This window comes from Vicia villosa, linkage group LG2 (genome assembly GCF_029867415.1).
Source record: "Vicia villosa cultivar HV-30 ecotype Madison, WI linkage group LG2, Vvil1.0, whole genome shotgun sequence".
Taxonomy (NCBI): Eukaryota; Viridiplantae; Streptophyta; class Magnoliopsida; order Fabales; family Fabaceae; genus Vicia; species Vicia villosa.
The window spans coordinates 209,519,088-209,541,527 of record NC_081181.1 but is presented as its reverse complement, the minus strand read 5'-3'; the positions used below and the strand labels follow the sequence as shown (position 1 = coordinate 209,541,527).

Genomic DNA, 22,440 nt, shown 5'->3' with positions numbered 1-22,440 from the left:
TTTCTTGCAAGAGTTGTAGTGGAATCATTTGCATCAAAGGGGTTGCCATCCATTGAAATGAACTTAGTTGAAATGAAGAAGTTGATTGTATGAAGTGTAGTTTAAACCAACAAATGGATGGATATAGATTATCTTGTAAAACAGAACAAATGTTAGATCTCAATGGTTTGAACAAAGGAGGCAAGTAATTGGTCCTTCATCTAAATAAAAATAGAGGGAAACAGGATGTCAATTTAAAAAAAGCTGGGAAAATTTCAAATTTGAAATAAGGGCAAATATGAAAAATAATGTATAAAAATTCAGAATTTCCTCTACATAAGAAAACTATATAAGAAAAAAATATATAAAAAAGTAGGCCAAGATTATAGGTAGTGGGAGGCTGTACTTTACCATATTTTATGGAATCATTGTGCAGGTTTCAAGTCAAAATCGATGGAAGTGAGACATGAAAGGGGGCTACCTTTACACAAAAGGCAAAAGCAACCCAATTGCCTCAAGTAAGTGTCTAATCACTGGTTATTTAAATAAGTATGTAGTACTACTCATTAAATAAGTATAAGTATTTGTATTAGAACATAAAATTATATTTCCTCATGTAATATTCCTTATTAAGTTAGTATGTAGTATTGTTTGACGTAATTTCTATTATGTTGTTAGCAAGAGTTAAAGTAGCAAAATGTGAGTCTGTTTAAGTACTTTACCATATTACTTATATACTATATATAAAACCTATAAATTGTGGTGATGGTATAAAGAGAAAATTGGGTAAACATTTAAACAAACATTTGTTTCATTCATGTAATAAAACAACCAAATAATGCAGTCGAGTAACAATGTTAAAATGATCGGAGAGTAGTATAATACCGAAAGCATACGTTATATTGATTTGACAGTAGTATAATACCGTAACATACATTAGATTGATCGAACAGTAGTCGAGTAATAATGTAATATTACAACAAAATATGTATTTTCCAAATAGAATCCATACATAAAATTACCCAAAATAATAGCAGCCATGACAATATTATAAACTATTTTTCAATCTTCACTAATTTCCTAGTGATCCTCGTTGGTTTCTTAAGTTTTGTCGAAGACAAATCTCCTTCGCCGTGTGTTGCAAGACTTGTAGATTCATTGGATGGATCCGGGTTCTGTCTTTTTGCCGTAGGTGTGACCGGTTCACCGTGCAATTTTGAAGTAATTTCAGGATCCTGCAGTTAAAAAGATGTGAGAAAGAAGTACATTGATGTAGGTAAATAAGTGGCATTTGTATAGGTCTCAAAACAACACCGTAACAATGTCGGAATCATCAACAGGAACAGCCTCATCAACACTCTCCTTGATCTATAAACATGATGAATAAAAGAAAATCAGAAATAAAACTCGACATGTATTCAACTAATTTAGCAGAAAATGTTAGATACAGCGCAAGACAAATCTTACATGGTTCACAGGGGCGCATAGCTATTGTGAATTAACTGTACTTGCAGCCACCCATTCAGCTTTTAGTTGATCCACAACAGATTTATCTTTCACTAACATGATGACAGAGCAATTAGACCAATCTGGTTGCCACTTGACTTTGAATGCAAGTTCCTGATCCAGCAGCTTGTCAAGTGCCAGGGGAAAATCGAGGGGATCAAATATTCCAGCCTACATAAAAATGAATATATATACCATGAGTTATTATATGCAGTGTTGAACCAGCATGTTTTAAAAATCATAAGTTATATTTTTGTCGGTACCTGAAACATTGTTTCGCGCATATGAGCAGCCGACACTTCCAATAGTTCCCCACTCTCCTTGTCCCACAAAACAAACTTGCATTTTGTACCAGCATGAAGAACATCCACCTTTATTTTATACCTAAGTTTGTACCCTTAAAAATGTAAGTTCACATTTCACAGATAAAGTTGGTGTGAAAATTAGTTGATCAAATAAAAGATTGGCATTTATACCTGAATATGGCGGTTTCCGTTTCATGTCCCTTTGTACACTTGTAGGGAGGTTTATCACCAGTGACTTTATTTGGGCATTCATGGCATGCTTGGTAGTACCAGCCATATCTTGACGCAAAGATTTTCGTAATTGTGGCAACCGTAGCACAAAAAGTTGTCTGAGATTACAAAAGGGTGGTAAACGGAAAATCAAATATAGTATATGAGTTTGAGTATATTTGCTTAAACAATAAATGCAAGATTACTACCTCTTTGAGTTTAACAATTTGCTCAAGAGGAAGAAGAACAGCATTAGACAACAATTTTTTGGGAAGGTGATTGGCGAGAAGTGTATGAGTTTTGCGACCTGCCCTGAGACTGCTAACTGCGAAGGCCTGAGACAGCCATTATAGTATCCTGTGTAAGCCAGAATACCAAAAAAACATAGTCAGTGTTAATTATGAAGGATGATACCAAGTGCAGGGTATTGCAATAAACCAAGTTAGTACATTTTGGCGAATTGTTTGATTGTCTCCATGTCTTCATTAATAGCCACTTTGGTGACATTGTAAGTGTTGGTAACAGATAGTGGATATTTTCCTGCAAACACAAAATAAGTTAATAACAATATTGACTTGAAAACATAAAACACACTTTATGAACCGTAGGAATCAGTATGGGAGTAATATATACCAAAAGCTTATTTGACTTTTGCATATTGAATCAGAATCACAATCGGAATGGAAGTATCGACTTGCTGTTCAACGTAGTTGATAAACTGCACCGTGTACGCCTCCCATAATGTAACCGTTATAGTGTTGTTGCTACAAAATGCACATTTAAACTAAGAAATCAGACAAAATATAAGCTATAAAGGGCTACCATTAAGATGTATGAAAGGTAACAAACAAACTTTCAACCTCAAGTCGCGAATGACAAAGTTGACCTGTTGCTTTTTACTTCCAACCTGGGCCTGTGTGTACCCAATTTTATCAACCACTCCAATAACATCTGTAAAAGACAATGGGAAAACGTGCATCAGGTTGAATGAAAGATTAGATGCATAGTGCTACATAGAAGTTGAGATTGTCCCAAAAAGTATATAGAGTTTTACCTAAAACTTGATCTTTATTCCATTTCCCAGTTAAAATATCAAGAAAAGGAGTGAGTCTGCAAGCCTTTTCCTGAATCTGATGCACGTTTCTATCCCCAACTTTGGTCCCACCAGTAAATTTAAGGAGGTACTTGTGAGCAGAAGGTTTGAACAGCAGATCATTCAGCTGAACTTGGAAGTTTGCAATAGTGTAAGTATCATTAACAACAAAGAGCGAATCAAAACTCTGCCTATACACGGGAGGTACGATAACATGGATATCACTTCCCTACAGAGGTAATACAAACAAAATCCATCAATATAAAATAAACCATAAAATATAGCCTACATCCAACGATAAAAAAATCAAAAAACATACTCTTTAACACCTCCCTACAACCAAATATTAACCATTCAAAACAAAAACATACTGTAATAAAATATAAAAAATCAATACAAAATCTTCCTCTTTAACACCTCCCTACAACCAAATATTAACCTTTCAAAACCAAAACATACTGTATGAAAATATAGAAAATCACAAAATATAATAAACGATGGTTATTGTAACAAAACGAACAGATTCAACGAAAACAACATAAATAATGGCTGCAAGCAAAAAAATTTTAAGTCATGTTTAACCTTCAATGTTGAAACTAACCTCAGAATCATAAACAACCATTTCAAAATGTTCCTTGTTGTTAGAGATGACACTCCATTTGTGATGTATTTTAACAGCAACTTTCCAAAGTTCCTTTTCATCATTAACATTAGAGATTTTTTCCAACGGTCGTGCCATTTTCTTGCCTAAAGTTAGGGTTTAAACTATGGCTACAGCTTCGGTGGAAGAGGAAGTTGTATTGTCAAAAAAGGGTTGAATGGTTAGCAAGCTTTTGAAAGGAATAGGTTGAAAGAATGGTGAGTGACGGTAGATGAAGAGGGAGAAAACGATAGAATGCATATGGGATTGTGATTGGAAAGCAACATTGGGAGTAAGGAAAAAGTGTAAATGGGTACAGATTGTCTTTGGAGGAGGATATTGCCTTACTCGGTTCAGTTAGATTAGAAATAAAAGGACAAATAGTACATAAGTTGGCCAATAGAGAGAGGAACAGAAGAGACAATTAGTTAGATTGAAGCCAAAGTCAGAATTTAGTCACAAAAAGTATTATTTGGACACATTTTGACCCTAAAAGAAATAGGTGGAATTTTTTAAACAAAAGGCATATGAGTCTTTATCAGGTACTTGTGTTTTCTTATTTTATAGATATATCTGTGTTTCTCATATATATTTAAGCAAGCTTAAAAATTTTATAACTTTTTTGTTTGTTTGTTAAGATTTAAGCAGGATAAGTTTTTTTACATCCTTATGACATCTCGTACAAATTAGGTGATGTGACATATTTAATACTATTAAATCAAGATTTCAAACCTTGAGATAAGTCTTAAGTTTTGATTTTGCAACACTACATTATCCTTTTGTGTCAAAAAGTTTTCTTCAAATTCAACAATCATCATTAGTTAGTTGTTCAGCACTAGAACCAAATTCTCACCTCGTGGTTTCAACAACTACTCTACAATTTTCTTATTTTAAACTAGCATCACCGTCACTTTTTCATATTTACACATGTTAGAAGATTTCTTCCATATAAATTATCAACACAATATTTTACTTCCTCCCATTTTAGAAACTCCTGGATTATTGAAAAAGAAAGAAAATGAAGTGGAGTTAAAAAAATGAATAAATAGATGAAGTATTGTGAAAAAGAAAGACAAAGAGGACAAAGAAGAAGGAAAATGAAGAACTGGAACGAGATGGAGATGGATGAAGAGAAATAAAAATGAATTTTACATTATGACGATGGAATCTTAGTTGGTCTAGATGTAATCTCTAGTAATAATATTCATTTTATATTTATGTATCAATTTAAACAAATACTTAATTTTTAGAGTGTAGTCGATATACACTGAAAGATGTATCCCAATTTTCATCTGATTGACCTATTTGACCAGGGTTGTTTATAGCATACCCTAATAACATGTATGGATGAAAAGGAGAGGCAACAGTCATTGCATTATTTGTGTACATTGACGTATTGACGTGTTAGAGCATCTCCAACCGTGAACTCATTTTTAAGTTTTTTGTGGACTCTATTAAGCCACGTCAACTTGAAACAACTCAATTAATTTTTCACTCCAATGATGCAATTCTGAAGAATTCATATTAGGTCCCACAACTTTATTTTATAAATTAACATTTTATTCATATTATGTTCATATTGGGTCCCTCAATGACTAGTTTGTATTTTATAATATAAAAAAAAGTAAATGAACCGTTGCTTCTCTTTATTCCGTTGGCCAGCTGGAGCACCTTGAGAACATAAAGTTTGATGCCACCTGGAAAACGGCAGTGAAGAACCTCCCATTGGAGGTGGTCTTAGTATGTAGTAAGAGTGGAAAAATAGGCTCGACCCACCGGATATGTCAGTTTTATCCGTACTTTTTTGCGAGACGAGTTAAGTTTTTAGGCTCGCACCTTCTAATATGTCTGCCCCGTCCCTCCATATCTTTTTGCGGGCTTTTGTTAGTATGAGAATTGACACAAAAATTTATAATTTTTAGGCTTAAAATATGCAATGACCACGGTATTATCCGCCCCACACTCATTTTTCTGCGGGACAAGGTAAAGTTTTAGGCCCTCACCCTCAACAAAGCTCGCCCCACCGCATTTTTTTTTGGACTTTTGGGAGGCAGGTATAAATGGGACGGACATGCTCATATGGATATTCCTTACCACTAGGGGAGTTGTAAAACTTGGAAGAAATTGATGCCTAATACCTCCTATGGTGGTCTGTGTAACCACGGGATTGACAGAAAAATTAGTTGGTGGTGGAATAACCATTTTTGGTGTCTTGGTCAAAACTAATGTCTGACTCACAATAGGAGCAATTACTCTAATGGTTGTTGAAGTGCATGTACCATCAACAGTCGTTTCGATTGGTTGCTCTTCTACATTTGGAGCCTTATTCTGGGGAGGAGGAAATCCTTAAGGGGATGAATTTTGTGATGATCTAAACATACTAACAAATTTGTGACTTCTCAGATGCATACACACTCAACAATTGACAACATTTAGATGTGAAGAATGAAAAACAAACATAAAAGCACATACATTTTTTGCAAAACTTTAAATTTCGTACAAAAGAGTCTCACTGAACGTGCCAATTAGTTTATTTGTGTTTTTAGTAAACACTCACGAATTATAATTCACTTGTAGGATCAAACTTAAAAACCTAAAGGACACTTTGTGTTAAACGTTTTGAGAAAATGTAACAGTGCTAAAAGGTTTGCATTGTAAAGATTCAAAAAAATAAATGCAAAAATGTTGAAATGGATAAATCAAATAAAGGAAAATAGTAAAGCAATTGGATAAAAAAAATGCTTGAATAAAGATTGAGACACAAGTTCATACATTTCTCACAAATTCTTATTTATGTGACTCGGATGTGTGAATTCTAGAGAAAACATAATGAAATTGTGAACCTTCTTTACAACAACGAAATCTATTTATATACTATGTACATCAATAATTGCCAATAACGGTTAATCTCCAAAATTCGACTCATATGTTCTACGTGGGTTTTTGTTTTCTGATGTGTTTCCACATGTTTTTAACTATCAAACCGTTTTAAACTATTACTGTTGTCGAAAACGTCTTCAAAAACTCCACTTATCAAATTTGTAACTTTGTGTTGACACATGACTTAGCTACCTAAAGTTAGTATTTATTTCCACATTTTATCTCACATTCATGTAGAAAAGGTTAAAGTCGAAAATATCTGGCTAACAACAACTAATAAATCACTTCAACGTTTTTATGCTATATATTATGTCACGTCAAGTTTCTTCTATTAAAAAACAAATAATTAATTTGTTTTTCTCTAAAACCAATTTAAATATTCTAATTTGAGATACTCTTAGGATATGTTTGGTTGGGTGATATGGGATGGAATTGAATGGAATCAAATGGTAACTAATAAAATTTTATTATTTGAATTTGTAAATTGTGGATGGAATGAAATGAAATATTATGGAATCTATTTCATCTCATTTCATCCAATTCTCCATTTTTTAATTTCATCCAATTTATGATGTATATGATAGAGTGAGACAATTTTAATAGAATAATTAAACAATAGAATGAGATTTATATTCTATTTCATTCTACTATATTCTGTTCCGCTATATTCCATTCTACTCCACTGTGCTCCACCAATCCAAACATACCTTTAAGATTGTTAGTATATCAGTGAGATGCTGAAAAATCATTAAAAAGAATTGGATGCTGAATTTTAATTGATGAACTTTTTATTTTTAACACCATGTGCTAAAAATTTAGGCAATTTTAGTTGCATTTTGGCTCTTGATATAAGCAATCAACTTTTTTTTTTTTTGTTAAATAGAATAATCAACTAGAATGGCATTTACACACAAACTTATAAAATAATTATGAAATTTAAATAACACAACAAATGAATTGGTGCATTTAACCGAGGCTGATTTTTATATAAAATATGATAATATGTTACTAGTATATATTTTTTATTTTCATTTATGAATGAGCATGGAAATAATCCAAGATTAATGCAACGATATTACACTGTCCAAAAACTCCTCTCCTAAATAGATTATCTCTTGTGCTATTTTGTTTCGAAAGAACCTCCAAACTAAATAAGATACTTTGTTTTGAAAGAACCTCCATACCGAATTAGACATATTAGTAGTATGCGGCAAAAGAGCCAAATATGCTTCTCTAAGAGAATATATGTCGGAAGCAGACCACTCTCCTAAATTAAGATGACAAATGGTGTTCCACCAACTAGAAGTACCTCTACCCCTAAGTCTCCTCTTTGCTTTTTGTCCGGTATCTCTTCATTGGTGGACTAAGCTTTGTGATTGACTTCGCCTTAATGTCGCATCATTTTCGGATAATCTTTTTTATCGTCTTTGTATTTTGGAGTCTATTTGTAGAACCAAGTTTAAAATATATATTAGATGACTTTTTGGGATGGCTTTTTGTTGGGGGGTTAGAATTATAGAAATGAGGTTACTTTCAATAGTCTTGTTGAGTAATTTTGATGCGCTTGGGATGATGAAACTAGTGGCTTGAGAATGGTTTATCTCTTCCTACAATGTTAGAGAATCTATTCTTTGAGTTGATTGGTGTGTGAATCCGACTTTGTGTTTTCGATGTTAGTTTGGATGGGTTTGTCGGGTGGGAGTTTTTTTTTTTGTTTTGTTTTGGAAGTGGTTTTGACTTCTCTCTTTTGTAACCGTGGGTTAGCATCCCTTGTGCTTTTTTAATATACCTTCTTTGATTATAAAAAAAAAACTCCAAATACCATCTTAATTTATTGTTGTAAAATGAAGCAGTTAAAAGAATAGAAGACAAATGTCCATTCTTTTTCCAAGAAACCCTACATCTACTTGCATTTTTCCTTCTTTTTCTTTGTTAAGTGAGTGCGCACCAAAACAAAAACAATGAAAACCCATTAGTCTTTGTGGAAATAAGATGATGACACATTAACATAATTTGGAAAATGTGAACATATCACATCATTCCCTCATCAAATCCATTAACCATAACCATTAAAGTCAATAGCAAAAAATGACTAATGTATATATATATATATATATATATATATATATATATATATATATATATATATATATATATATATATATATATATATATATATATATATATATATATATATATATATACATACACGGACTTGGATTCTCTCCTTCATTTTTCTCTCATTCCCTCTCCATCCTTTCTATCTCTCTTAATCTCACTCTCACTCATCATTAAAAAACAAAATATAATAAAAAGAGAATGAAATTAAGAAAGAGATAGAGAGGATGGAGAGGGAAGGAGAGAAAAATGAAGGAGATGATCCAAAGTGAGGTAAACATAAAGATAATATACAAATTGATCGAGTATTGTTACTCATTAAAGTTAATCTCAGCAGTTACGCATAAAGAATATTTAATTTATAAAAAAACAAATTTATACACTATCTAATAAGATGTTTGTATTTTGATTTTTTTTTAAATAATACAATACAATCATTAATACTATACAATATCAAAGGAGTTCAAAGGGCTATAGTTTCTCACTTGTGTCCCTCTCATGACCCCTCCTTCCCTCACTCCCATACCCATCTCTCCAATTCCCTTTTAGAACATACTAGTATAAAGTCTATCTATTAAAACAACTCAATTCATCAACCACCCTTTACATTTAAAGGGGTTTCAAGGTTGGTCCTAAAATGCTCTCAAGGGTTACTACTACTACTACTATTACATTACATACATATCCTCATTAATATTCTTCTCACACCCCTTCAATAAATTAAAGACAAAAAAAAAAGGAGCAATTAATGGTCCAAGAAAGTGCATAGACAAATAATAAAAAAAACTAAGAAAAGGAGGATTTTTTTTTTTTTGAGTAGTGGAATTTATCCCTTTTGTGGATAATTTTAGCCATGTCGAATACCCATGAAATAATTGAAGTCATGATGTTGAACCCTTAGTTGCTTTAACCATGAGTCTGCTACACTTAATAGTGACACAAGTCTTTCTTGGTCCCGACCACGATTTCCTCCTGCCCACACATTTCCACCTTGCATCTTGTATGTTGCTAATCCAAAGGCTGGCAATGAGATGTTTTCTCCTTCCTTTTTCTTTTCTTGGCCACCTTCAATATCATCATCAAGGTCCATCCCTACACAAAATTAATATCTTTCAATAACTAGTACATTAGAATAGGTGGTAATTAATGTGACATGGTTGGATCGTCTCATCACGCTAGGTTCGTCAAAATAAAGATCATCTTTTATGATCGAAAAATTCCAAGTAGAATGTCCACTCTGCACCTGGAATTTTTCAATCACTAGAGAATCTCCATTCGCTTGATTCAATTGATCGTTGAATTTAATTAAAAAATAATAAGTTTAACACTCTCAACCGTTGAATTAATCTAGCGATCAAAATTGAGTTGGAGATGGATCAATATTATAAGTACTAGTATGTGTATTTTCCAATAAAAATATTAAGACCGAACGGTTTAAATTTTAAAATAGATTTTGATTTCTTAAAAATAAAATTGAAATTATTATCTAAAATTTTCAATCTTGATCAAATAATTAAGATACATTTGAGTGAATAAACTCACATAGTTATGACTGACTACGGATGATCCGAACCCATAAAATTATGTAAAAGTATGATACTATAGCCAAAATTTTCCCTTTAATATAATATAAAAATGTAATAAATAGGAAATAAGTACCTTGAAATGAAGATGAAAGTGTGTGGTAAGTAAGGAAGCATGTGGAAAGATCTTTAATTGTTCTTCCCATAGGAATATGATATATTGGGTACCTGAAAAACAAAACAGAATATTCCTTAACAAAAAAAATTGCCACAAAAGTACATAGATAGAGAGAATCAATTATGTTGATGAAGTAAATAAGTAGCTAAGGATAGGATAGGATGAGACAAAGTTGGTTACCAAGCAACAGCCATCCAACTTGCTGGTGAAAGATCCACACTTCTTAGTGACATCAACCCTGGGTATCTTTGGGCTAATCCAGATATCTGAAATTCATAAAATAATTCTACAAATTCAACAATGGAATCTCCATACTTTTATACATTACCATTTATTTATATGATTGATGCATTTTAAGTTCTTTTTGTAAAAAAATTGCTAACATCCATCCAAATTAGATAAAAGTTGTGGAAGAAGAACTTATGCTATAAGCGCATGACAAGTACATTGATATGAAATAAAGGGAAAAAAGGAATATGCTTAATAATTTCCATTTCCACTCATAAGTTCAAAACAAAATGAGTCTTTACTTATTCAAAGGTCAAAAGTTGGAATTTATCTCTTTAAGGATGCCCATATCACCAAGTTATTGTTACTTGTTAGTGTCCCAATTTCCGAATTAGGATTTCTTACCTTCACGACTTCCTCATATTCACACATTCAATCTAGATTGAGATTCAACGGTTTACATTTCAAGTTCAATCTTTATATTTAAAAATAAATAAATTAAAATCTACATTAAAATCATGACTGTCTTATCTCAATTTAATGGTTATTGATTCATTGATTACGTGAATGAGTAAAAATCGTGATCGGATGAAATCCAAATTCTGCGATTTCTTTCTATACCGAATAAAATGCGATTTCTTTCTATACCAAATAAAATGGAGCCTAGAGATGAAGTAAGGAATAACAAGATAATATTTTTACACACCTTATCCATTAGAGGTACTCTTCCATAAGGATTTGATCTTTCAAAATATTGACAATAAAGATGACCCAATCTATCATTCAAATGCCAAAGACAATCTTGTTCATATCCTTCTTCTGATGAAGTTCCATCCCATCTCCATAACTTATCACATTCACTCTCATCACTGTAAGAATCACTGCATGAATCCCTCGTCTCGCAATCACCCGATTCCGTCTCTTCCCTGAAATACCCATTTCAAATTTCATGAACTTATAAATTTTGAAATCTTCCGTCAGTTAACGTCAACATCAGATAACGTTAAACAAGTCAGTTTTGTAAAGATAAGTCGGACGCATTTAAAGGCCTGATAGAATTAATTATGTAGCTAGTGTGAAAGTTTGACCTTAAGAAACAGTAACAATATCCAAATTCATAATACATATTATCTTTCTCTAGTGGGGTTTGAATTTTTCAAAATGTCCTATGGTTAGAGACATGTAGGGGACACCAAAACACCAATGAAAGCAACAATGGTTGAATTTGAAATTCAAGATGAAAAAACCCAAAATCATGTCAACACAATAATGATCAAATCTGAATTAATTACCTGAAAGTGTTGCTAGTGAAAATCTGAATTGCAGAAAGATAAGGAACATAGTATTGAACAAGTGTTTCTCCACTAGTTAACGTGATTGGAACACCAGCTCCATAAGCACTCCATTCATCATAACATCTCCATAAATCACCTAAGGTAAAATATTCCATTGTTTCTCTTTCCCACGGTTGCCACAAACCGTTCAGGTTTTTAATCTCAGACTTCAACAAAAAAAAAAAACAACATTAAAAAAAAAAAAAAAAAGACAACAACATTAAACAAAAAAAATAAAATTATTAAAATCGTCGAAAACAAAAATAAGACAATACCTTAGGTAGAAACTGGGATTGAACAACCGGTGTTGTACACCGAACGAAGCAATCAAGGTTAGAATGCATTGAGCCTTTATTGAAAATCATGACTTTAGAGAGAGAAAGAGAAGATAGAGAGAGAAAGAGAGAGAGAGAAGGGAGGGAAGAGGAAAAGAGGGTGTGTTTTTTTCAGCTTCTCTCCCAACCCTGAAGAAAAAAAACAGAGAAAAACAAGAACCCAGAAAAGGGAGAGAAAAAAAAGGTGTAAAGATTAATTTGGGAAACGAAACTAGTGTTAGAAAGAAGAGAAATTGAAATGGAAAATATGTTGAAAAAGTAAAAACAGTTTCTATTATTTGACTATGAAAAAAAAAACAGCTAATTAACCGTAAAATCTCATTGTCATAATCTATTTATAACTTTGTCTGTTTTTTTTTTTGTTAGCTTTTGGTTTGGTAATGTTGTGAATTGAAAGCTAGCAAAAATTTCTTGAAACTGAAGGAAAAAAAAAAACTAGATTGTTGTTGAGAGATGGAAACGGAAAGGAAGGGAGATAGATAGAGACAGAGAGATATTTGAGGTTTGAAGGAAGCGGTAAAAGTGGGGGGTGATTAACGGAAAAGGGAGGGGAATTTTGGTGAGAAAATGGAGAAGAAAAGTGAAAAGAAAAATGTATGAATATTGTTTGTGATTGAAAGGGATGAGAAGAAGAAGAGAGGATGGGGAGTTATGGATTGAATTGAATACTCGGCGAAAATTATGGTGTCCAGATTACATTATTTATATACAAACATTTATCACTTTCATCTCTCTTTATTTTTTTATTATTAAATGTTATTATTTCTTTCTAACTATAAAATACTACCTTTTTTTTTTTTTACTCTTCCATTATTATATGTTACTTTAAATATATTTTTATTAAATTATATAAATCGTTTTATGATATCAATATATTATTAAAGTTATTTTTATTATATTTTAACAATTTTTTGTTTTTTAAATTTATCTTCATTCTATTGTTAATTAATAAAGAATAATACTATAATTTTTTTTAATTATAATATTTATATAATAATTATATTTTTTTAATATTTGGATAATGATAAAAAATATTTATAATAAAAAAATAGGAGGAGTGTTAGTATAGTGAAATTAATTTTAAAATGTGTTTTTTCAATTAATTTAATATATATTATTAAATATATATATATATATATATATATATATATATATATATATATATATATATATATATATATATATATATATATATATATATATATATATATATATATATATATATATATATATATATATATATATAGGGGACGACTCAAGTGAGAACACTTGGTTATTATGAGAAATGAGAACAACGAATCACGACCATTAAATTTTGATTTTGTTGATTTTAATGGACTGGATTGGTTTCTCTTTCTATGTTGATTTAAATAGATATTAAGGATCATAAAAAGAGAAACTCATCCAGTCCATTAAAATCAACAAAATCAAAATTTAATGGTCGTGATTCATTGTTCTTATTTCTCATAATAACCAAGTGTTCTCACTTAAGTCGTCCCCATATATATATATATATATATATATATATATATATATATATATATATATATATATATATATATGAGGAGGGATCAAATTACACCCGAAGAGTTACACCACGAGTTACACTCATTCAATAACTACATTTTGAATTAATATTTTTTAAATTCAACCGTTGGATTGAAACATAATATCATATAGATCATACCTATAAAGTTTGAGCTTAATCTATAATGATTTACTATGTCATTGAATTACATCAAAATTAACGTTATATGAAAGCTCATTTTGACGTTAATCTTTGGATATCTTGATCGTATAGCAAATCATTATAGATTAAGCTCAAACTTTATAGGTATGATCTATATGATATTATGTTTCAATCCAACGGTTGAATTTAAAAAATATTAATTCGAAATGTAGTTATTGAACGAGTGTAACTCGTGGTGTAACTCTTAGGGTGTAATTTGATCCCTCCTCTCTCTCTCTCTCTCTCTCTCTCTCTATATATATATATATATATATATATATATATATATATATATATATATATATATATATATATATATATATATATATATATATATATATATATATATATATATATATGGGGACGACTCAAGTGAGAACACTTGGTTATTATGAGAAATGAGAACAATGAATCACGACCATTAAATTTTGATTTTGTTGATTTTAATGGACTGGATTGGTTTCTCTTTCTATGATCCTTAGTATTTATATTAAATTAACATAGAAAGAGAAACCAATCCAGTCCATTAAAATCAACAAAATCAAAATTTAATGGTCGTGATTCATTTTTCTCATTTCTCATAATAACCAAGTGTTCTCACTTGAGTCGTCCCCTATATATATATATATATATATATATATATATATATATATATATATATATATATATATATATATATATATATATATACTCAATTAGAGATACGTTAACAATTTAGACTCAGTTTAAATACATTTAATGTTAAAGATATGATATAAACTTGATATAAATAAGTTTAAATGAAGATGTTTTATAGGCAATGATATTTCAATCCATTCCATAGATCTCTTATACACTGTGGGAATTTTCATTTTTTCCTCCAGCTTCCGTAGATAGATGCACATCCGAAAGCATCCTATGAAGCCAGAAAAATTTGATTGGTTCGGTTGATATATCTACAAAAGTATAATAAACTATTATATATATATGAGGAAAAATATAAATAAATTCAGTTCAAGGATACTTCCGTAAGTTCATCTACGGAATGGCTTAGCGTCATACTATTTCGTATATGTACCTACAGAAGCATCTGATATAGTTTGAACCAGTATGATCACTCCACCATTGTCACATTTCTTCTCCAACACTCACTCTCACCACCCTAAAAAACCCTACTTCATCAATATCATTTTCTACACCAAAGTTCCAATTTTTTGGTGCAACATATCAAAGGGAGCCAGAGAAGATTCAATTTCAAGTAAATATCCATCTTCAACCACTACATTGTTCACATTATGCAACTAAATTTCTGTAAAAAAATTATGCTGCTTCCGTATATGCATCTACAGAACGTGTTGAAGATGAACACTTCCGTAGGTGCATCTACGGAACAATCACTGAGTTGTTTTTTCCAGCAGTTATGTAATTCTGTGTTATTTTGGCAATTGTTTTCAAATAGGTATGGTGCACCCCGACAATATTTCAAGAGAATTAGCTCATTTAGTCGATTTTTGTACGAGTGTGGATGGGGTTGTCGCAAAGACAGTAGATGTCGGAGGTGACTTTAGTAGCAAGGAAGACTTTGATGATCGTGAAAGTATGCTAACATGGATTCGTAGGAATGCAACTACCCTTGGTTTTGGTGTGGTAATAGGAAGATTGGATAATGGTACGGCAAGAAGAAACCTAATTGTAACAATGATGTGCGAAAGAAGCGGGAAATACCATCTTCCTCTAAAAAATTTTAAAAGAGACAACACGGGTACTAGAAAATGCGAGTGTCTATTTAAGATCCGCGGTTACATGTTGGCTAGCAAGAAATGGATATGCTCTATTATTTGTGGTTTGCATAACCATGAATTGTGCGCAAAATTACAAGGTCATCCTAGTGTTTGTCGGCTCAATCCGGAAGAGAAGACATCTATTAGAGACATGTCCTTGAATCTTGTCCAACTGAAAAATATACTTGCCACATTGAAAAGGAAGGAACCCGACAACGTATCGAATATAAGACAAGTGTATAATCAACGATACCGCAATAATAAGGCGAGTTGGGGAGATAGGAGTGAGATGCAACAATTTTTGAAAATGTTGGATGCTAACAAATACGTGTCGCGCTATAGAACTTGCGTTGACAAGGTTATGGTCCGAGATATTTTTTGGACTTATCCGGATTCGATAATGTTGTTCAACACTTTCCCGACAGTGCTCATCCTCGATTCTACCTACAAGACCAACAAGTATCGACTCCCATTATTTGAGATGGTCGATGTTACATCCATCGAGAAGACATTTCCGTTTGTTTTGCTTTTTTAGAGTGTGAAAAAGAAGATAATTTTAGATGGGCATTGGAGGTGTGTCGCGCACTTTTGAAAAACAAGTCGAGATGCCTAAGGCGATTGTTACGGACCCGACCCCGCTTTGATGAATGCGGTTACAAAGGTATTTCCTTCTTCTGATGCATTACTTTGTCGATATCACATATCATGTGAGAAGTAAGGTTAAACCCGCTATAGGGACGAAACATGTAGAGACCGAAGGTGGGAAACCGGTGAAGCCCGGAGTGATTGTTGACTGAATAATGGATGCTTGGGCTCGTATTGCAAGTTCGTCGACAAAAGAATTGTATGTTGATGCCGTATTGCAATTTCGGAAAATATGGGGAAAATATCTCGATTTATTGAAATACGTTGAAAGCACCATTCTTGACAAAGTGAATGAAAAATTTGTTTGTGCGTGGACTGATAAGATCCGACACCTTGGGAATACAACCACCAATAGAGTTGAGTCGGCACATGCTACTTTAAAAAATTGGTTGTGTAATATCAAGGGTGATTTTTGTCGAGGTTGGGACACCATAAATCTCATGATTTCGAACCAACATAACGAGATACAAACCTCATTCGGTAGGAGCATTACGGTGTGGGAGCATCGATTTAAGGACAACATCCTTTACTCTCAATTGATCGGCAATATGTCTCGGGCTGGATTGAATTATATCTTTCACGAGGCCAAACGCGGTGAAACTTTTGGTGGCGATAGCGCAAAGTGTGGTTGCACTATTACTACCCCGTATGGTCTCCCACGTGCTTGTTTTATTGCTAAAATGGTGAGCCAATAAGAATGGATGAAGTCACTCTTCATTGGAAGAGACTTAGTTTTGATGATGATGGTTGCATCAAAGAAGAATCAAGTATCTCTATTACTTCCAAATTGGAGGCGATACAAGACAGGTTTTCGAAGGCCGATGACAACATGAAACTATACATCAAAGAACAATTGCGGAAGATTGGCTTTCCAGAAACAACCGACATGAAACCGCCGTCTCAACCGGTTAAAACAAAGGGTGCTCCGAAGAAAGTGAAGTTTACGTCGAATGACAACTCGACTACACGGGATCCTTCATATTGTGAGCACGTCGACAAACTCTTTCCCGACTCACCTACTCCTAAATCTCAAAAAAGTTCAAACAAAGGAGCTCACATTAGCAAACCGCCTTTTACACCTATTGCTCCGAAAGTTTCGACTCCGACAACTATTGACACAAAATTCCATCAATTGAAGAGGTACATATTGCTCCAAAAATTCATCAATCGAAGAGGTGCATATTGCTCCAAATATTCCATTCATCGACGAGATGTCGGTTTTTATGCACAAATACATCGATCGGATCGTCAATATGGTTGGGGACGGTAATTGCGGATTCCGGGCCGTATCAGCTTTGCTTGGTAAGGAAAATGATGACCATAAGCTTGTCCGTCTTGAACTTCTCGAAGAGTTGATGAACCATAAAGACTCGTACACGTGGGTATTTGGAGACGAAACCAAATTTGAATCGGTCAATGAAGCTCTTGTTCCTTGGTTGGGCGCTTACGCACCAATGTCAAAATGGATGAGATTCATGGAAATGGGACATCTTATTGCATGCGCATATGACATGGTATGCATTGACTTGACACGATATGGTTTTTCGAAAACCTTTTTCCGCTCCGCACCGCACCTCCTACAAATTTTGGTGATTGTATTATGTGTGTTGATGGCTCGCAAAATCAAAACATTTTGTGCAAGTTTACTTGAAACTGGATGCTCCATACCACATACGTCACCGAAATGGGCACTTCATCATACCGAAGCTGTCGATACGTGGCCGAATCGTTTTGTGGATATGATGCACGATTCGAAAGGTTGAACAACATCGAAAAGGAATCAAATGCCAAAAAGTCAAGATTAGAACCTCCAACAGATTTAGCCGGCGACAGTTCTTTTGATGTATTTATCTAGTTTCAAAATGTAACATATGCACTTTATAACATTGCAATATAATCCTTTTTTGTGTTTATGTGTTTGTGTCTATGTGTTTCAAAGTGTTTATGTTTTGTGACTCTATAACTGCTGCTACTGCCTTTTGTTCTGTTAAAAAAACTAACATGGAAACTTCCATAGATGTATCTACGGAAGGGTCTGATATTGAAAATTATGGGTGTTTACCGTAGATGCATCTACAGAAGGAAGAAATCTATGACCCTTCCGTGGATATATCTACGGAACATTCTAAGACAGAAATTGTGTGGTCTATAATCACCAAAGGCTTCTATAAATTTGGGGTTTCTAGGGTTGAATTATTACACACAAACACAAACACAAACACAAACACAAACCCTAAACACAAACACAAAAATGGCTCACTAAAGGCCTTGTTCAGCGCAGCGAACATCATCCAAGCGTCCCGATCCTGAACCGGTTTATCGCAAAAGGGATGGGCATGTTATTTTCTCTTCCGTCAAACCTCCCATGCCGGTTAAGTTTTGGAACATACGTTCCTTTGACCAACTCAAGAGGACTCTGGTGTCTTTTTTAGAGGGGGAGTACAAACCCGACGAAGTCATCAGAAGGATCCAGAGGCTTAGAACAAGGACCTCTTCTGTGACCGGAGAAAAGGAACGTTGGTGGGATGAAATGGAAGGCGACATTGATTTCGTTCTAATGATGCATGGATCAGATGACATTGTTTTAATTGTTGTAGTTTCTTAGTTCTCTTAGTTTTTTTAATTTTTTGTTATAAATTTTGATGTATCTTTTAATCAATATTGATTTTAATGAATGAATGAAAGTGTTATTGTTAGAAATGTTGATTTTCTGATTTTGTTTAGTTTCGTATGTGCATCTACGAAAGTCTACCGTATGTGCATCTACGGAACAAAACAACGTTAAAACAAAAAAGGGGGTGCTTTCGGAGATGCATCTACAGAAACACGAAGATATTTTGGTCAAATCGGTGATGCGTAACAAGCCCATGGAGTAGATTGAGAAATCATCTTATAGGCTATTTACTTGGTCATATTAAGATGAGCTTGCTAATAAGAATATTTATAAATGGTTAAAATATGTATCAAAATTTTAATTTTAAAACCTCCTATCATTGTAAACGACAAAATTTAACGATTATATATATTAATAATATAAAATAATTTTATACTGTCTTTTAATAAAAAATCAACACTACTATATTATTTAAATAATTTTAAAATATATAAATAATTTGATGAAATACTTCATTAATTGATAATATAAAATTATTTTAAACGGTAGATATATCTTCTCTTTTTTTTTGGGACATCTTCTATTTTCTCTTAATAATATATAGCAATATACATCTTCTATTTTCTCTTAATATATATGCAATATAATATGTTTGTTTGTTATTTTTAGTGTATATAATAATAATAACTTTGATTATAGAACGAGGTTTGTTGTCAAACCACAACCCCGTCGCTATCATTTTTAAATTTTGTTGGCTTCGTTCATAGATTTAAAATTAACAACTTATATATCTTTCTTAGAGAAAATAAAGGGGATTTTTATTTCTCATATTAAAAATAAAAATATAGTAGATTCTTTTCTAATAAAAAAAAGAAAAGTGCAAATGTAGACTTCAATAAAACACTTAAGTCCTCCATTTTTAAAGTAAAATGTTGGACTCTTTCTTCACCCGTTAACCTCAACGAAAGTTTTATGTGACTACCAAGTTATTAATTTACATATCATGAAAAGCTTTATAATTAAGTGTCGGTTATAAAATCGTAAAGTCCTGTTAATATTATTGGTAATCACTATTTATAATTAAAATAGTAATACATCACAATCTCATCAAAATCTTATATGTATATAAATGACTTTGTATGTTTTGATTTGAAAATGATTTGGTGATGTCGGTCTCATTATAGTCAATTATGTAGCTATTCCAAAAAAATTATACTCTAATATTTGGTGTGTATATTTTTTTTAAGATTATTATAGCACTAAAATAGACCTGTATAATATGCTAATTAATTTAGTTAATTGTAATTACTAAATATAATATTATTAAATCATGAATACAATTATGTACATTTTTTATAGTATCTTTCTATATTCCCTTTCACATTTCAATTATCAATGTCCTCTCGTGTTTGCCACTCATTTTATTAAAAAAATTCAACAAGCACTAACTGAAAAACCTATGCTCAACACAGGTTATAAATTTATAATAGAAAAATATTACCATAAAATTAACCATAAAGCTAACGAAGAGGTTAATTTTTCTAATTTAAATTTATATTAATTTTTGCTGAATTCAAATAGTATTAGATTGATACTAGTTTCACAACTAAGATATTTAATTTTAAAGTTTGTTGCAAAATTAATGTTAGTAATATTTTTATTTAAAACAAATGTTTTAATCGAGATACAATAAAGGTATAAAAATGTTTTATTCTATCATCCAATAAAAATATAATAATCTCTCATGTCATATAATTAATTAAAAAATTTTAATCTAACTTAAGAGAATACATGATCGTCTAGAGCCGTCTCAAATTTTTGAGAGTTCCAGTGTAAGAAGTTGAAGTTATCTTAGTTGAATTTTGAAAAAAAATTCAGTGGCCCCTATTTAAGCATAAATTAGTAATGAAATATATAATTTGAGGCCTTTTTTGTCCTAGCTTAAACATGAAAAAGTGTGAGGCCTTATGCTGTAGGTCGTTTTGCACACCCTCAAAGACAGCCATGTGATCGTCATTAGTCGAAAGTGTGTAAATTTTTTTACACAGTAAATGCTTCGTCCTTTTCTGTAAAACAAAAGAAAAAGTAAACTTAAATTTTTGTACACCGTTTACATAAAGTGATATAGATGAATGGAAGTTGGTGAAACCGCGTAAACGTAACAGCAAGTAATTCATATATTAACACTTGTTGTACCATTGTTTTGTGTTGTACCCTTGAATAAAAATAAGCTTAAGCTTAAACCTAACGTACGTTTGAATAGAGAAAGAGAGATGAAAAATAAGCACGGTACAGCATGTACAAGCAAGCCATAGTTTTGACATGGTCTTAAAACGCAAATGATGAGTCTCTGGATTAGCCAGCACGGCATTGCATTCATGGTATGGCAGATAGATAAGATGTATGGGCATACACGAAAACTATTAAAGAAATGAGATTATTAATTTATTACACTCTTTGATGATAAATAAAGGAAAAAAATTGAATTGATAAAAATTAAATTATTTACTTAAAGTTTTGAATTAAGCTGAAAATATTAATTTTTATTGATGTAAGTGTCTCTTATATTTAGTAAATCGGAATAGATCATATTTGTATTTGTGACTTGGTTGTACAATTCCAACTTGTAAATTTTGTGAGAATATAAAAAAACAAATGTTAGGGAAGGGAAAGAAAATGCCATAAACAAACAAAGTTGATGAAATTGAAAAAAATATTGTGTGGGGGCCCTCTTGTTTGAACAGTCAGTCTTTTATTATGTGTGGTTATGGCAGAATTTGTTACAATATCACGTGGTTTTTATTCACTTTCATCAACGGGTTTATGGTAGTGTTATGGGCCGGGCAAACAACCCTACCGTATAAGACCGGCCCAAATACGATAACTCAATTTAGAATATTCTTGCAATGAGTGACAAATTGATAGATCAGTTTTAGAGGATCACACATTAGAACGGAATCATATATTCATTATTGATTTTTGGATTTATCAGACGGTCTCCCGCTTTTTGTATTAGGTCAAGCGGAAGCGCTGAAAATCTTCATATAAAGACTCTTTTATGCGTTATGACATGTACTAATTGATCGTTCTTACAAAGTTACATTTAAGTTTATGCGCCTAACTTTGTAGGTACACCATGTTCCACCGCATCAGAGGCCCACACCATTGATTCGAAAGAGTTCTATGTTTACATGTCACAAATATTTTGTTCCTCACTGGAATAGTGACGTTGTATGTGGGAATCTTTTTCTGAATCTCATGAAACTCCACATCGACTCATTAGATTTATCGTTGCACCATTTTACCGCCAATTCCTTCAATCGACAATGATAACATATGACCTTGCAACCAGAATCATCGGGT

At 32.2% G+C, this 22,440-nt stretch overlaps 3 protein-coding genes across 3 annotated transcripts; 1 reads left to right on the top strand and 2 right to left on the bottom strand.

Moving 5' to 3' along the window:
- Positions 1–1,034: 1,034 nt before the first annotated feature.
- LOC131651209 (uncharacterized) lies at positions 1,035–3,832 on the bottom strand. The gene is made up of 11 exons (XM_058920877.1): positions 3,695–3,832; positions 3,055–3,322; positions 2,861–2,951; positions 2,674–2,764; positions 2,439–2,540; positions 2,210–2,335; positions 1,962–2,119; positions 1,749–1,869; positions 1,483–1,656; positions 1,294–1,347; positions 1,035–1,214 (listed from the first exon to the last, which is right to left on the bottom strand). The coding sequence occupies exons 1-11, from the start codon at positions 3,830–3,832 to the stop codon at positions 1,035–1,037; spliced, it is 1,503 nt and encodes a 500-aa protein (XP_058776860.1).
- Positions 3,833–9,105: 5,273 nt separating this feature from the next.
- Positions 9,106–13,002, bottom strand: LOC131653750 (uncharacterized). Its single transcript, XM_058924025.1, has 6 exons — positions 12,270–13,002; positions 11,953–12,161; positions 11,367–11,586; positions 10,613–10,698; positions 10,391–10,482; positions 9,106–9,823 (listed from the first exon to the last, which is right to left on the bottom strand). The coding sequence occupies exons 1-6, from the start codon at positions 12,357–12,359 to the stop codon at positions 9,579–9,581; spliced, it is 942 nt and encodes a 313-aa protein (XP_058780008.1). The 5' UTR covers positions 12,360–13,002; the 3' UTR covers positions 9,106–9,578.
- Positions 13,003–17,160: 4,158 nt separating this feature from the next.
- LOC131651208 (uncharacterized) lies at positions 17,161–18,226 on the top strand. Its single transcript, XM_058920876.1, has 2 exons — positions 17,161–17,446; positions 17,604–18,226. The coding sequence occupies exons 1-2, from the start codon at positions 17,161–17,163 to the stop codon at positions 18,224–18,226; spliced, it is 909 nt and encodes a 302-aa protein (XP_058776859.1).
- Positions 18,227–22,440: the final 4,214 nt, after the last annotated feature.